Source organism: Chlorocebus sabaeus, chromosome 9 (assembly GCF_047675955.1).
Source record: "Chlorocebus sabaeus isolate Y175 chromosome 9, mChlSab1.0.hap1, whole genome shotgun sequence".
Taxonomy (NCBI): Eukaryota; Metazoa; Chordata; class Mammalia; order Primates; family Cercopithecidae; genus Chlorocebus; species Chlorocebus sabaeus.
This window is the reverse complement of record NC_132912.1, coordinates 98,118,910-98,133,867: the sequence shown is the minus strand read 5'-3', so window position 1 is coordinate 98,133,867 and position 14,958 is coordinate 98,118,910. Positions and strand designations below refer to the sequence as shown.

General features: G+C 41.9%; 1 protein-coding gene across 20 annotated transcripts in view; it reads left to right on the top strand.

Annotated features, from left to right (window-relative positions):
- SORBS1 (sorbin and SH3 domain containing 1) overlaps window positions 1–14,958 on the top strand; it is a 251,288-nt gene that overhangs the window by 170,857 nt on the left and 65,473 nt on the right. For 10 of the 20 annotated variants that reach the window (XM_038009330.2, XM_073019200.1, XM_073019203.1 and 7 more), the window contains 4 exons: window positions 5,870–5,917; window positions 6,039–6,168; window positions 8,507–8,621; window positions 14,430–14,513. In XM_038009330.2, coding sequence (XP_037865258.1) covers window positions 5,870–5,917; window positions 6,039–6,168; window positions 8,507–8,621; window positions 14,430–14,513 — 377 coding nt within the window. The remainder of the gene's footprint in view (window positions 1–5,869; window positions 5,918–6,038; window positions 6,169–8,506; window positions 8,622–14,429; window positions 14,514–14,958) is intronic. The other 10 variants (XM_073019193.1, XM_073019198.1, XM_073019197.1 and 7 more) reach the window with 1 other exon arrangement.

Sequence of the window (14,958 nt, the reverse complement as noted above, 5' to 3'; positions counted from 1 at the left end):
ACCTCTCAGTGATGTCCCTCAAGACACCACCTCTAGGCATCCCCAGGTTGTGGTGTCAAAATGGTCTGTCTCAGTGCTTCTTCCTCATTCCTAGAAGAGATTGCACTAAGGCAATGATTTAAAGATGCTCATCTTCTTAGGCACAGCTGTAGTTGAGTTAAAATAATTCTCTACTGGCCTTACAGGATTTGTAAGAATAGCTTTGTTTTGCTTGATTTCAAGCAAATAATTCTATTGTGAAGATGCTTGGCCAGGATCTGTGCCTCCTGCCCCAGACTCCAGTCAGTACTGCCCAGGGGAGGGGCCGAGTTGCTCTTCTAACGAGAGCTTCCCAGGAGATCTCCGCCTAACAAGTGCAAAAGCCATTGACTGGCCTGCGGGATAGTTAAGAAACGTAGCAGTTACTCCCTTTCCACCTTCACAGCCCAGGAGTTCGATAGCAGATGAAGACGGTGAGTCTTCTTCTAACCCTATGGTTCTCCCAAACTTTCTCCTTTAACTTATTTTTTGCTCCACCTCATTCTCTTCTTCAGAGTTCTGTTTTTTCTCTGACTATGTCTTCTATAACTACTGTACACCCTACCCTGGTCTTTTTTTGCATTCTTTAGAACTTGATGCCACATCTGTAATCCCAGCTACTCAGGAGGTCAGGGCAGGGGGACCCCTGAGCCCAGGATTTTGAGGCTGCAGTGAGTTACTCCCTCCAGTCTGGGCGACAAAGCGAAACCCTGTCTCTTAAAAAAAAAAAAAAAAAAAAAAAAAAGAACTTGATGGCCTTTAGCTAAAATGTAGACAGCTTTGTAACGCTTTCCCCCAAGCTCCCTGGGCTTCCTGACGTCCTTGCCCTTTTGTTTGTTCTTCCCTTCCCACCCCACCCAGACTCAGTACCCAACTCTACATCTGTGTCTTTTCCCCTGACTACTATTTTTGTTCATGGGGGTCATGTATGACTATCTTTACCCTTTTATCCTTTCTCCTCCTAAGTGTGAGGGGTAAAGCCAGAGGAGGATTTAGGTTGCGCAGTGGAAGAAAGATTGTGTCAAAAATGAGCCATTAATATTTGGAAAATTGTTTTAAGTTTAAAAGCCTGAGAAATGCATAAAATTGAAATTTAATTGATACAGGCAAGTGGTTATGCAAATAATTTTTGCCCATCCTCCCATTTTAGTCAGTTATGTAGTTTTTCAGAACAACTTTCAACCAGTACTTTCTTCAGTTGTCTTTGGGATTTTTATAAATTAAAGAAAAAACAACAGGAAAAAAAAGTGATTTGGAAGCTCACTTAAAGTCACTGTGCTTGAAAAAGCAATTGTGTGGCTCCTGGCAGTTGTAGGAGAGTGGCTGTCCCCAAATTGAGCTACCAAGGACAGATTGCCAAAGCCCAGAGAAGAATCATTGTGTAAACATTAGAGCCCAGCAGGACCTTCAGAGGCCTAAGTGAGTTGTTTGCCCTGTGTAAATCCCATGCAGTGTTACAGCTTCCTGGAAATCACTGGCATAGGAAGGTCCGAGTGTTGCTGCCAAGGTTTGATGTCTGCTGCTTGGAGCTCTGAGGAGCACAATTAGCACGTGGTTCCACCATGAGCAGAAACCACAAGATTTCTGCACAGCTGAACCCACTCTGGCATTGTTTTAAAGGCCCCTGGAGAAATACTGAAGGTAGAGCTTCAGGTGCTAGGTAATAGACAATTTGAGAAACATTTCATTTAACGTGTCTTAACTATGTTAAGCACACTTGTCTCATTTGGCTGGCTCTAGTGTGGAGAAATGCAGACATGCTCCTTACACTGTTTTCCCATTCCTTGGTATTTCTAACTGCATACCCATCTTCCCCATTGTGGACTTAGCCTCCCAGGAAAAGGCAGCAAGGAGCAGCAACTATTAATAGAAGGTGTACAGGCCAGGCGCAGTAGCTCATGCCTGTAATCCCAGCACTTTGGGAGGCTGAGGCAGGTGGATCACCTGAGGTCAGGAGTTCGAGACCAGCCTGACCAATATGGTGAAATCCTGTCTCTACTAAAAATACAAAAATTAGCTGGGCATGGTGGCGGGTGCTTGTAGTCCCAGCTACTTGGGAGGCTGTGACAGGAGAACTGCTTGAACCCAGGAGGCGGAGCTTGCAGTGAGCCAAGATTGCACCACTGCACACCAGCCTGGGCGACAGAGCAAGACTGTGTCTCAAAAAAAAAAAAGAAACAGATGTAGCAAGAGTGACTCAGTGTTACCCATTGTCCCTGGAGACCAGCAAGAGGAAAACTAGAAATGTGAGGCAACTCAGCAAACTTGCTTAAACATCACTGACGGTGAGGGGATGCAAAAATCGGGCAAAGGCTTCAGGGGCCGGAAATTGGCTCAGCCAACAGTGCAGTGCATGCCTTGAGTTTCAAGACAGCATCTTTCTCTGCCTCTTCTATAAGAATGTGGTAATAGAGTAGCCAGTCTTTCAGCTTTCCCAGGATTGGGCAGATGAAGCTGGGGTGAAAGAACGCAGTGGGCATCTCTGTCCTGGGGCTATGAGATGACATAGGGAAGTGGAATCTGAAAGACCTTGAATCATTTTCTACTTTGTCTTTCTCACCCTGCAGCCAAGGGCAAATCTTCACAACCTACTTGGGCTTTAGTTTCCTTGTCTGTAAAATGAGGAACTTTGAGTTTTTTTTGCAAGGTTTAAGTGAGATGACATTAGTAAATTACTAGCCATTGTTAGTCACTTAACAATGGGAGCTACAATTATTTTTATTCATAAGCTGAGGTAAAATATTCTTCCATTAGATTTACAAGACAAGCATCAAAAATTAAAAGATTTTACATGCCCTAGAACTTGTCCTGTGTTATAGTTGTTCAGATGAATCTATATGACTTCAGTTTGTCCTGTTAAAAGTTCATGAGCTCAAATCCACATATCAGTACCTGTGGATCCTTTGAGAGAAATGAAAACTTGTTCACAGAGACTCCCCTGCTCTGTCTTAACCTGGCATGGGTGAGATTTCTCTACTGACACTGAATAAGAAACAAGTGGCTTTTTTTTTTTTTTAAGAGAGAAATTCTTGCTCTGTCATGTCACCCAGGCTGGAGTGCAATGGTACAGTCATAGCTCACTGCAGCCTCAAACTCCTAGACTCAAGCCATCTTCCCACCTCAGCATCCCAAGTAGCTAGGACTGCAGCTGTGCGCCACCATGCGTGGCTAATTTTTAAAAATTTTTTGTAGAGATGGGATCTCGCTATGTTGCCCAGGCTGGTCTTGGATTTCTGGCCTCAAGACATCCTCCCTCCCCAGCTTCCCAAAGCATTGGGGTTACAGGTGTGAGCCACCAGTCCCGTCCAAGAAAGGAGCTTTAAGCACATTCAGTTCTTCAGACGCCTCTGTTACCTGCATCCCCCAACTCCAACTTTCCTGCTTCTCCTTCTCCTTTTCAAAGTACATACACTGTTAAACTTTCCAAGTAGTGCTATTTTTTTCCCCATCTTACAAGAACTATTTCTCATGTTCTTCTTCCTTTTTTTTTTTGTTTTTTTCTTTTTGAGACAGAATCTCACTCCATCACCCAGGCTGGAGTGCAGGGGCATGATCTTGGCTCACCCCAGCCTCCGCCTCTGGGGTTCAAGCAATTCTTCTGCCTCAGCCTCCCAAGTAGCTGGGACTACAGGCGCATGCCACCACGCCTGGCTAATTTTTGTATTTTTAATAGAGATGGGGTTTTACCATGTTGGGCAGGCTGATCTCAAACTCCTGACCTCAAGTGATACACCCACCTCAGCCTCCCAAAGTGCTGGGGTTACAGGTGTGTGCTACCACGCTCAACCAGTATTTCTTATTGTCTTCTAATAAACCTTCTAGAGTTCCATGTTAGAAAGCTCTAGGAAGAAACATTTTTTAAAGAGCTCAGGCTTAAAAAACAAAACGATGAAAAAAAACCTCTGAATATTTAAATGCCACTCCTCTCCACCCAGTGAAAACTTTGCTTCTTACTTCATGAACCAGGTAATAGTTATAAATTAACCTTCATCTCATCATCTACTAATAAGCTGTAATTTCTCCGTGAGATGTGCAGGGTTTTGAGCTAAAATGCTAGGCTACATTTTAAGCAGTGCATACATCAGCTTCTAACTAAGCTAACTTTTCATTCGGGCATTTTCATTGCAGCACTTTTTCTAATCAAGTCCCTGTAATCAAAGCTCATTTTTAGTTTTCTTTGACATCATGGCATTTTGTCAGTATAATCAGATGTTCTGTTTAAAAAAACAAAAAAACTGGAAATGCACAATTTTTCAGAATAATCTTTCAAAAAATCTTTTTGTGGATCCCACTTTATCTCCTTCCCCTGTTCTATTTTTAGAAGATAACATAAATAAGCTTATACACTCACTTTAAAATAGTGAAAGGCTTGGCTGTGTTGGTAGGAAAAAAACCTTAAGCCCTGTTCAACCTTGATACTGATAAATTCTTTAAAGTGAGGGAAGGAAGTAGGGGAAAAGGCACTTTGGTACCTGATGCCTGTCCCTTATTTGGGCCAAGGGAGACCTGAGACAAATAAAAATGGGGAAAAGAGGGGACAAGAAGTAGTGATTGTTAGAGAGGCTGTCTGAACTAATAGCAATGTTAGCTTATTTATATTTCACAAAATATTCTGGCCTTGTCTCTTCTGAAACTTCAAATGATTTGTATAGAAACAAGGACTTGATTAACACGAAGTCACCTCCATACAGTGGATTCTTTGACTTGTCTTTGCAGGTTAGTTCATGTGCTTTGCTAAAGTTGTCATGAACTTTAGGGAAGGAGTTGGGTCTTCATTCCATGTATGTGAATTTTGAATCCAGATTAACAAGATGTTAGAACACGGGAAAGGCTAACTATTTCAGACTAACTCTTTTTGGAGTAGTGCTTTGGAGGGATCATCATGGATGTAGTGACTAGATAGAATGCATTTTCAGGACAGTCCCACTTTAAAAACCTGTTCCCATCGATGTACCTGTGGTCTGATTTTTAGTTCAGAAAGTACAACCACTTCCACAAGGGGTTCAGATCTTTATACATTCTGCAAGTTTTAGAACCCAGTGTCAAGCCTACATAGGGATGTGTGTCATGCCTTTGGAGAGCCACCTCCCACCATAGAGACACGTGTGAGTTTGATTTGTTCCAGAGTTGCAGTTTAGATACTCACTCTGAGTAGTACCTTTGCAGAGGAAGCCGTTTAACCATGGGTCTCTTGTGTTCCAAGGAAACAAATCTACTCAGGGAACCAGATTGAGGTGGAATCAAAACAAATTTTGATGAGGATTTTCTTAAATTCTTCTCTTAGCTGCAGAACTTCTTTGTTAATGATGTGTATGAAAGCTTACCATATAAAACAGGTCAAAGCCGAGGCAAGGAGCTAGAAAACCCACCCTCTGGGCATCTCCTTCCCATCCAGTAGCAGCCCGAGGTCCTGCTAAGAGGCCTTTCGAAACACTGTTGAACTTGGTGGGCTTAACCATACACTGAGCTGGCGCAGCCGGGGATCCATCTCAGCCCCTGCTTCCCATTCAGCCAGACCCAGACCCTGCATTCCAGCTTTGGTTGTGTGGATCCTCTGGAGGAGGACCTTTGGCTGTTTGTCCCCATGCATTTCTTGATGTCAGGCAGCAGCATCCGCCAGTTGTGACTGTCCTGCCTGGACTACAGGTTTGGTTGGATGTGCTCTACAAACCTTGCTCCTCTCAAACATGCGCTGCCGTGGTGTAGCTTCCGGCGCTTCACTCTACTTCTCTCTGCTGGGATCCCTAGTGGGGCTGGATGCTTGTACCGGACTGTGGAAATGGGGAACATACAACTTGGTTCTCTTACCTTCGCCAGACTTCTCCTGACTACATTTTGTTTTGTTCAATAGATGATGATTCAGATCTATACTCTCCCAGATACTCGTTTTCTGAAGACAGTAAGTGACTTCGAATAACCTGGTTGTGGGGGAGGAAGGGAAAGTGGTGGATGAAGGAAGATAATCACCCTGTTTTCAGTTTTTGTGAGTTTTAAGTCTTTTGTCTGCACTCTTTCTCCAGCAAAATCTCCCCTTTCTGTGCCTCGCTCAAAAAGTGAGATGAGCTACATTGATGGTGAGAAGGTAGTCAAGAGGTCAGCCACGCTCCCCCTCCCAGCCCGCTCTTCCTCACTGAAGTCAAGCCCAGAAAGGTAAGTGCCCGCTTGTCTCTCATTCATCCAGCCTGGGCCTCGTCAGTGTTCATTGAGACCTAGGAGCCTCCATTCTTAGGAATGTGGAATTTGAGTCTGTCCCCTGTCACCTGTTAGCAGTGACTTCTTATTTCTTAGCCTCAACGTCCTCCTCTGTCAAATGGGGATAAAAATAGCGTGGTTCCTAGTAAGGATAGTGCAAGGATAAAATGAGATAATGCATGTAAACATTCCTGGTAGCACTTGGCTCAGAGTATGGGCTTAATTAATATTGACTATCATTATCATCACTTTTTACATTTTCACAAGAGAAATCTTAACTGCAAGATTTGTCACATGTTGTCACATTCTTTGTGCATACTGTGTTAACATATTCATAACAATGACTACAACTTTAAAAAGAAGCCACACTTTTTAATGTCCATTTACTCATACAACATGTGTTATTGAGACATAAGCCTTGGACTTGTTCTAGTGACGACATTAATAAATCTCTTAAAATGCCTGCACCAAACAACACAGTTTTCTTTTTCTTGAGTTTTTTTTTTTTTTGAGGTGGAGTTTTGCTCTGTCGCCCAGGCTGGAGTACAGTGGTGCGATCTCGACTCACTGCAACACTCCGCCTCCTGGGTTCGAGCAGTTCTCATGCCTCAGGCTCCCAAGTAGCTGGGACTACAGGTATGCACCACCACTTGCGGTTAATTTTTGTGTTTTTTTAGTAGAGACAGGGTTTCACCATGTTGGCTAGGCTGGTCCCAAACACCTGACTTGAGTTCTTATCCCTAAAAATGCCCTCTGAAGCAACCTTCTCATGCTATTTGGACAGGTGTTCCATGCGTCTTCCAGCCCTAACTTACACCACTTCTCAACTTACAAAAGGCTCTGGCCAAACAAAATTATTTACTTCTTCCTTAAATACACATCCAATTTCATACCTCTGTACCTTTTCCAATCTCACAGACAAATTAATGGCTGTTTTAAAAGCACCACACAAACTTAAGTGGCATCTGCCTGAGGAGTTTGATAATTAATTTGAAAAGAAAGCTGGGTATACCTGCAAATCCCTTATAGGTGCCTTCATCCAGAACCCACTGGGTGTATTCTCTGCAGATGTATTATGGAAGGATATAGTTATATATAAATCATTACCTGCCTTCAAGAAGTTTACAGCCTTGCATGAAAAACTTGATATAATCACAGAGCAAAGTACAGTAATGCACAAATAAAAAATTTGCAAAATAGAGCTTATAGTAACCAAAACAGCTTGGTACTAGCATAAAAGCAGACATGTAGACCAATGGAACAGAATAGAGAACCCAGGAACAAATCCACACACTTATTGTGAACTCATTTTCCACAAAGGTGCCAAGAACACACACTGGGGGAAAGACAGTCCCTTCAGTAAATGGTGCTGGGAAAACTGGCTATGCAGAAGACTGAAGCTAGACCCCCATCTCTCACCATATACCAAAGTCGGTTACTGACTTCAATCTAAGGTCTCAAACTATGAAACTGCTATAAGAAAACATTAGGGAAAATCTCCAGGACATTGGTCTGGGCAAAAGTCTCCTGAGTAATACTTCACAAGCACAGGCAACCAAAGCAAAAATGGACAGATGGGATCACATCAAGTTAAAAAGCGTTTGTACAGCCAAGGATACAATCAACAATATGAAGAGGTAACCCAGTTACCTCTTCCCTATTCCAGTGTGGAACAGGGAAGAATGCAATTATGGTAGCAACTAACATTTATTGTGTGGTTACCATGGGCCTGGTACTCTGCTCAGTGACTTACATGCGCCTGTCTCATGTAAATTGTTTAGTCTTTACAACAACCCCATTTTTCAGATGAGGAAACTGAGATACCAAGAGGTGAAATACTTGTCTAAGATCACCTCGCTAGCAAGGGGTGTGGCAGGATTTGAACCACAGTCAACTGGCTCCAGGACCTGTGTTCTCTCTCACTGCATTAGTGTGAGTGGGAAGTACAGGCATGTCTGTGGAATGAAAAGCCCATGAGAGTGAAGCAAGGTGAAAGATTTTTCCAGAGCCAGCTTTGATGCTGCTGCCACCTCCTTTCCTGTTGCTTTCTCCTCTCCCCTTCCTGGTGCCTGGTTTTGAGCACAGGACATCTCAAACCTTTTGTGAAGCGAACACCAAAGTTTAACTGGTTGTTTTGAGAAGCTAACCAGCACAACTAAATTATTCACCCTGACTCCGATTTTATGCTTTGGATATAAAGTTCTTTGATTACACTGCAGCCATCCAAAGTCAGACTGTGTCAGAAGCGAATGCCAGTTGTCATGAAAATAGCTCTAATAGAATTTTCTTTCTACAGAAATGACTGGGAACCCCCAGATAAGAAAGTAGATACAAGAAAATACCGTGCAGAGCCCAAAAGCATTTACGAATATCAGCCGGGCAAGTCTTCCGTTTTGACCAACGAAAAGATGGTAATGTGCATATTAAAGTTCTTTTGTCTCACCTTGCCCATGTTCTTTAATCAGAATGCATTGTGCAGTTGGATTACATTCTTTCCCCCTTGAGATAGACTTGCTTTGTTTTGAAGATAATGACAAAAATGAAATACTTTTACCATTTTCATTTTTGCAGGTGTTCATAAAAGTCCCGCGAGTCTGCTTTTAAAAAATCCTCTTATTGTGGCTCTGTTGCTCTTTTTGTGCATGGTTTTAACTAATATTAATTTTTCTACTAACATAAAGATTGATTTTGCTGCTGTCTTTTTTTAAATGTCTAAGTGTTCATTTATCAGGCTTGTCATTAAGTGGACTGAAGTCCAGTTTTTTTTAAGTGACTCTGAACAGGCATAAATTTTGTACAAGTTGCTAGAACATCATTAAAAGCTACATAACTAATAGGATGTTGTGACTTGGAAAAAAGACCCCAGGCTGTTAGAATCTATCTTTTAGGTCTTCCTTTTTTGACAAGTGCAATATTGCAGACTAATTTCATATTCGACCTGGTTTATGATTCCCTATAACAGTTCACATCTCTAAGCAATTATGAGTGGGGAAAATGGTGTGTATGCATATAGCAGACCACCCTGGAAAAGCGGCCTCTTCTGTGAAACAGGGAGAATTCTTACACATTCAGTAGTTTCACACCTGCCAATCATGCGTCCTTTTATTCACCCTTCATTAGGAAAAGCTGGTTTGGAATTGTGATCCTAGTTAAGGGGTTCTCCAAAGCTTCATAAACATTGCAGTCCTCCAGTGGGACAGCAGGATGGAATTACTATGCTGGGGGTTGGTTTTTATTAAAATATGGTCACCACAATGTGTGCAGAATAAGCAGGCCTCTGAAATGCAGGCTCCAATTATTTTCCCTTTGCCTCTTCGGCTCTACATGTTTTGAAAGAAGAATCGATTTGACTTCTACTGAGATAAAAATGTGACGTCTCTAAAAGCACTGAACGATAAGTCATTTTAATTAGGAAAAAAGGTCAACAGGTCACAGACATACTTGGAGTTGTCATTCTTCAGCGTTCACTATGCACCACAGTTATTTCAAGCAGAAAGTTCAGAGAGGAGCACAGAATTTTACCACTGCCCTTCTTTGGAGGTTCTCTGCTGTTAGCAGATACCGTACGTAAGAAACATGGAAGGTAACCTTGCCCCCAGGTGCCCCTGCAAAGAAAGTCATGCTCCTTGGGTTTATTTCCAACATTAATAATAAGTCTGGGACCCACCATTACATATGAATACATTTAAATGATTTCAGGGACTCTGTAGACCTTTGGGTGTTTTTGTCTTGGCAGTATCACCGTTTATAGATTTTCATGGCTCTTACTGAAGGCTCCCTTTTCTCAATTTCTCCTTTGTTTCCAGCTCCTTTTCCTGGTTCTTAGTCATTTAACCACTACTCAGAACTAGGAAAAACAACATAGTTTTGTTTTTCTCATTGATACCGCAGTAGTTGATGAGAATCTTCCATACCACAGTTCTTGGGATCATTTACGTTGTTTGTACAGACCCTGAAAAGTAACACATAGTGCCCCACGGGGCCCTCTTGGAGAATGGTGGTGAGCATGCACGTGCATTGCAAGGCTGCTCTGTGTAGTACCAAGCCCTAGGCCAAGCCACCTAGGTGTTCACCTTTGCTTGAACACCAAAGGCAGGCCAGGGAGGAGTAGGAATGTCCAATAGTTTCACCCAATTTAGCTCTGTTCCTCCAAAGAGAAGTTTTAGTTGAATCTCAATCTTTTGACAGTCTGCCCTTCACAGTAGTCAAATTCATCCTTTGTGTTTGATTTCGTTTCCTGCTATTTTTATCACATGGACAGAAAAGGTGAAGTGTGAGTTTCAGCATGCGAGTCTTGGCTTTTGGTATCTAGTGTCTGGTTTGCCAGAATTTGAGCATATACCCCCACACCACCAAAACACACACTTGCATTGTTAACTGGGTAAGGGTGCTCACTAGTGACAGATGTAGAATCTAAGTCTGCTCTCAGATATGCACTACCTCATTTTGGGAGAAAAATTGCTTTTTCCATTTGAGGTACTGATGTCTGCTTAACGCTGGCAATTTCAATTGTGACTTCATAGGCACATCTATGCATGGTTAGCAGGAGAGGTTGCCCTAGAGCTCACCTTGCCCCTGGAGCATACTCAAATCATTCCAGAAAGATGGAAGAAACACTGTACTGCCTTCAAAACCCCCTACAGAAGACTCACAACCTTGATGACCTAGTCATCTATTTGAAAGACTCATATGAAGGTCTTTTTTTTTTTTTTTTTTTTTTTTTTTTTTTTTTTTTTGAGATAGGGTCTCACTCTATCACCCAGGCTGGAGTGCAGTGATGTGGTCATGGCTCACTGAAGCCTTGACCTCCCAGGCTCAGGCAATCCTCTCACTGTCAGCCTCCCAAGCAGCCAGGGCTACAGGCATGCACCACCATTCCCAGCTAATTTCTTTCTTTGTTTTTTTGAGACGGAGTCTCGCCCTGTTGCCCAGGTTGGAGTGCAGTGGTGCAATCTCAGCTCACTGCAATCTGTGCATCCCGGGTTCATGCAATTCTCCTGCCTTAGCCTCCCAAGTAGATGGGATTACAGGCATGCACCACCACGCCCGGCTAATTTTTGTATTTTTAGTAGAGATGGAGTTTCACCATGTTGGCCAGGCTGGTCTTAAACTGGCCTCAAATGATCCGCCCACCTCTACCTCCCAAAATGTGGGATTACAGCCGTGAGCCACCATGCCTGGCTCCAGCTAATTTTTTTTTTTTTTTTTTTTTTTTTTTTTGTAGAGATGGGGTCTCACCATGTTGTCTAGGCTGGTCTCAAACTCCTCGGCTCAAGCAATCTACCCCTCTTGGCCTCCCAAAATGCTGGGACTATAGACTTGAGCCACCAAACCTGGCACATATGAGGGTCTTTATCTCTGCTTGGTCCCCTCTTATCATAGTAGGATACTTTTTTCTCTTCTAGCCTTGGAATTGGAGATCTATTGGTCAGTCCTTGCTTTCAGGACTCTCCTCTAAGTCTCTTACAGAAGTTCAGCTCAGTTAAATACATATATATGTGTGTGTGTGTGTGGGTGTATATATATAGTAGGACAGACAGATATTAAAAGAGTGATTACAGACACAGTATACATTTGGAAGTGTAAAACAAGGAGATTTATGCAGCTTGGTTTCTTCCCATTTCACCCTCACTTTGAGTTCCTTCCCTGATTTTTCAGCATGGTCATTTAGCCCTGCTTTAGCTTGGTGTCATCGCAAACTTAGTGGGCCTGCCCCCCTGTCATGTGGAATATGAAAAGGGGAATGTGGTATAGTGTAAAGAACACTGGACTAGGAATTGGAAGATCGGGTGGGTCAAATGTGATAATATGGGTACAGTAACTATGAATATTAATAAAGTGCTACACAGACATACCACATTCAGGTGATTTATTTAATTGGAATTTGAAGCTGGTCTCTGGCTTCTATTCAAGAAGCAAAACTGTCTTTGAGGAGAAGCTGGCAATTTTCTGGTGAGTTACCTGCCCTTTTCCAAGGTTTTTTTTTTTTTTTTTTTTGAGCTGGGAGAATAGCCTGTGGTACTAAGGAACTTCCCCAGGCGTTATGGAATTTTCCCTGTCTGCCAGGCCAGAGTTCCTGCTCTGTGTCCAGAAGGATGTTTTTCTATTGGTCTGTTCCATAACAGGATCCACAGCTGAGTTACACTTGGCAGAATCAAATGCAGATGTGAGGGCTGTGTGGTATCACCTTTTTAGCTTTATCTCTGGGCAGCTCAAAGGACTGAGGCTGGTTGCTCTCACCCATCGCTGTTTGACATAACCTCCTGATTCTATTATGGGCACAGCATTAACCTCCACAGTAAAACAATCTGCAGACAACCTTTGGGAATAAAATGAGTTAATTACTTTAGGTTCATGAGTACCAAAACTTTCAGGCAGTTTCCCGAAAGAGCTGGTACATTTTATTTAAGAAAAGAGAAAAAAAGCCTAACCATCCCCAGAGGGCAGTTTATAAATAGTCTTTGTAAAAATAACAAACATGAAATAGATTTCATGAAATCCCATCATATTAGGATCTAGGAAGTCCCAATGTCTAAATTGCCACACCTGAATAGTTGTGTTTTTGTACGTATCGTACCTCCTTTCACTGAATTGAATAAATATAGAATCCATTTACTACAGTGAGGGCAAGCCTTCTCCTTCAGGATTTAAACCCTAAGTCCCTAAAGACAACTGGAGGAGGTTTTATCTGCATGCAGGAGGACAGACCTTGTGTTTCAGTATGTATTTCCCTCCGATTTCAACCTAGCTTGATTTCAGTTAAAGGAAGGTTCCCTGCCGTATTTCCGGATTGTCCTCTACCTGTAGCAAAAGTGAAAGTAATGCTAAAGATTCTTTTAAAGATCTTAGAAAAAGGGATTGGTAAAGGTCACTAAGAAAGTTAGCAGCCATTTCTACAAGCTGCAAAGGGGATGTTAACTATGTTGTGAGAAAAGTATAGTCAAGAAGAGCTGGTTTGTGAAGCACTAGCATTAAAGACCTGCACACCAGACATGGCAACCCCCTCCCTCAGATGTTATAGCCCAGAAGTAGTGAAGTTTGTTGTGCAGTGTTTTCAATCTCAGTAGAAAGTGTATGCATTTTATATTTCAGGTTATTGTAGAAAATCACCCCAACTCTCTTTTCATGGTTACCAAACTGATTTGAAACATATATGCATATTTAATTAGTCATGAACCTCAAACACTTTTGCCTGATGTAAACATTTCTCCAATTTATTAAGGGGAAAACCTGATTTGCTTTGCACGCATTCATTTTCCAACGAGTTTTTTCCAGAAACACGTGTTACTCCATGAAATAGGTGCCAGAACTTTATTTGGTTAAATATTATATCCCATGGAATCAAATTATCAGTCTATTGATACCTCATAGTGTTATATAAAGTGAGAAATCTAACTTATTTTTGTCACATAACTCAGAAGTTTTTTCCCCTTTGTTCTGTTATCTGTCTTGTCTAGCTTTTCTTTCACTTTATTTTTTCCCAATTTTCCCAATTCTTTAACATTTATTTGTTAAAATACGAAGTATATTCTGTCTGTATTCATCCGCCCTGGATGCTTGTTTAAAATGTTTTTTTCACTGTGTCCTCTGTCTTTACTTACATCATTTTTCACTTTCACTTTACTATGTACGGGACATGGTTTCCTACCTACTCATGTGCCATTAAAGATGCAGTATTAACCAATTGGCTTTTATAAAGTGTCAATATTTGCGTTTATTTCGAAAACCTTAAGGTGGCTTTGCAAATAAGTACTAAAGTTGTACTAGCCCATAAAAATCTGCTCTACTCAACTGGCATAGATGGCTAAATGTTTGGTGTGCTCACCAGGTAATTTGCTCATAACTAATAGTTCCTTGTAAAGGGCTTTCTTTTCTTCGACATTACTGAAAATTATTGCAGAATGCTGTTATGCCCAGATTCAGACTCGTTGTGTAGGCAGCAGTGTGGTGCAGAGTTGTCCATCTGTAGTCCATTTTCTTCTGCCTTAGGGCTGAGAATGATTCACTCACTGTCCCCTGCCTCAATTTCCCTGTTTTTATAAACCCATCCTCTCCCTCCTGTTTTTGCTGTTGTCAGTAAAAACAGATGATTGCTGCTGTTGAATGCAGCTGCTGTATATACCTGGAAACCACTGCATCTCTACTGGCCTGTTCCTATGTAATCTTTGCATAATGTTATCCTTCTCTTTCTTCCATTTCCCTATCACCAACCCCTTTAGAGTCGGGATATAAGCCCAGAAGAGATAGATTTAAAGAATGAACCTTGGTATAAATTCTTTTCGGAATTGGAGTTTGGGAAACCGGTAAGTTTAATAGCTTCAGTGGTTATACACCTTTTAAACTAATGCTGTGGATGCATTGTTGCTGCTAAAGAATCAGATGTTTGTAAGGAATTCAGAAAGTAGGGAGCAGTCATGTTAGTTGTCCGTAGTGGGATTGTCTCTTCTCACTACAACCTCTAAGCTTTCCTTTGCCTTACTTCACTGAGAAAGGATAGTGAGCTCTGGAAGTATATCTTGCTGGAATATCCCAGAGAAACACAAATAATCATTGCTTGTCTTAGACCTCCCCCGACTAACAACAAGTATCACATGCCTTGTGGATGGCATTATTTCAGCCATTGGTTCACTTCCTTGACCAAAGTCTTTATGGCCTGTGAAAGACAAGCTGAAAATGCATTACACACTGAGAAGACAAGCATTGTCTCTGCTTTAAATAGCATTTTTAAAAGCACATATGTAAATGAAG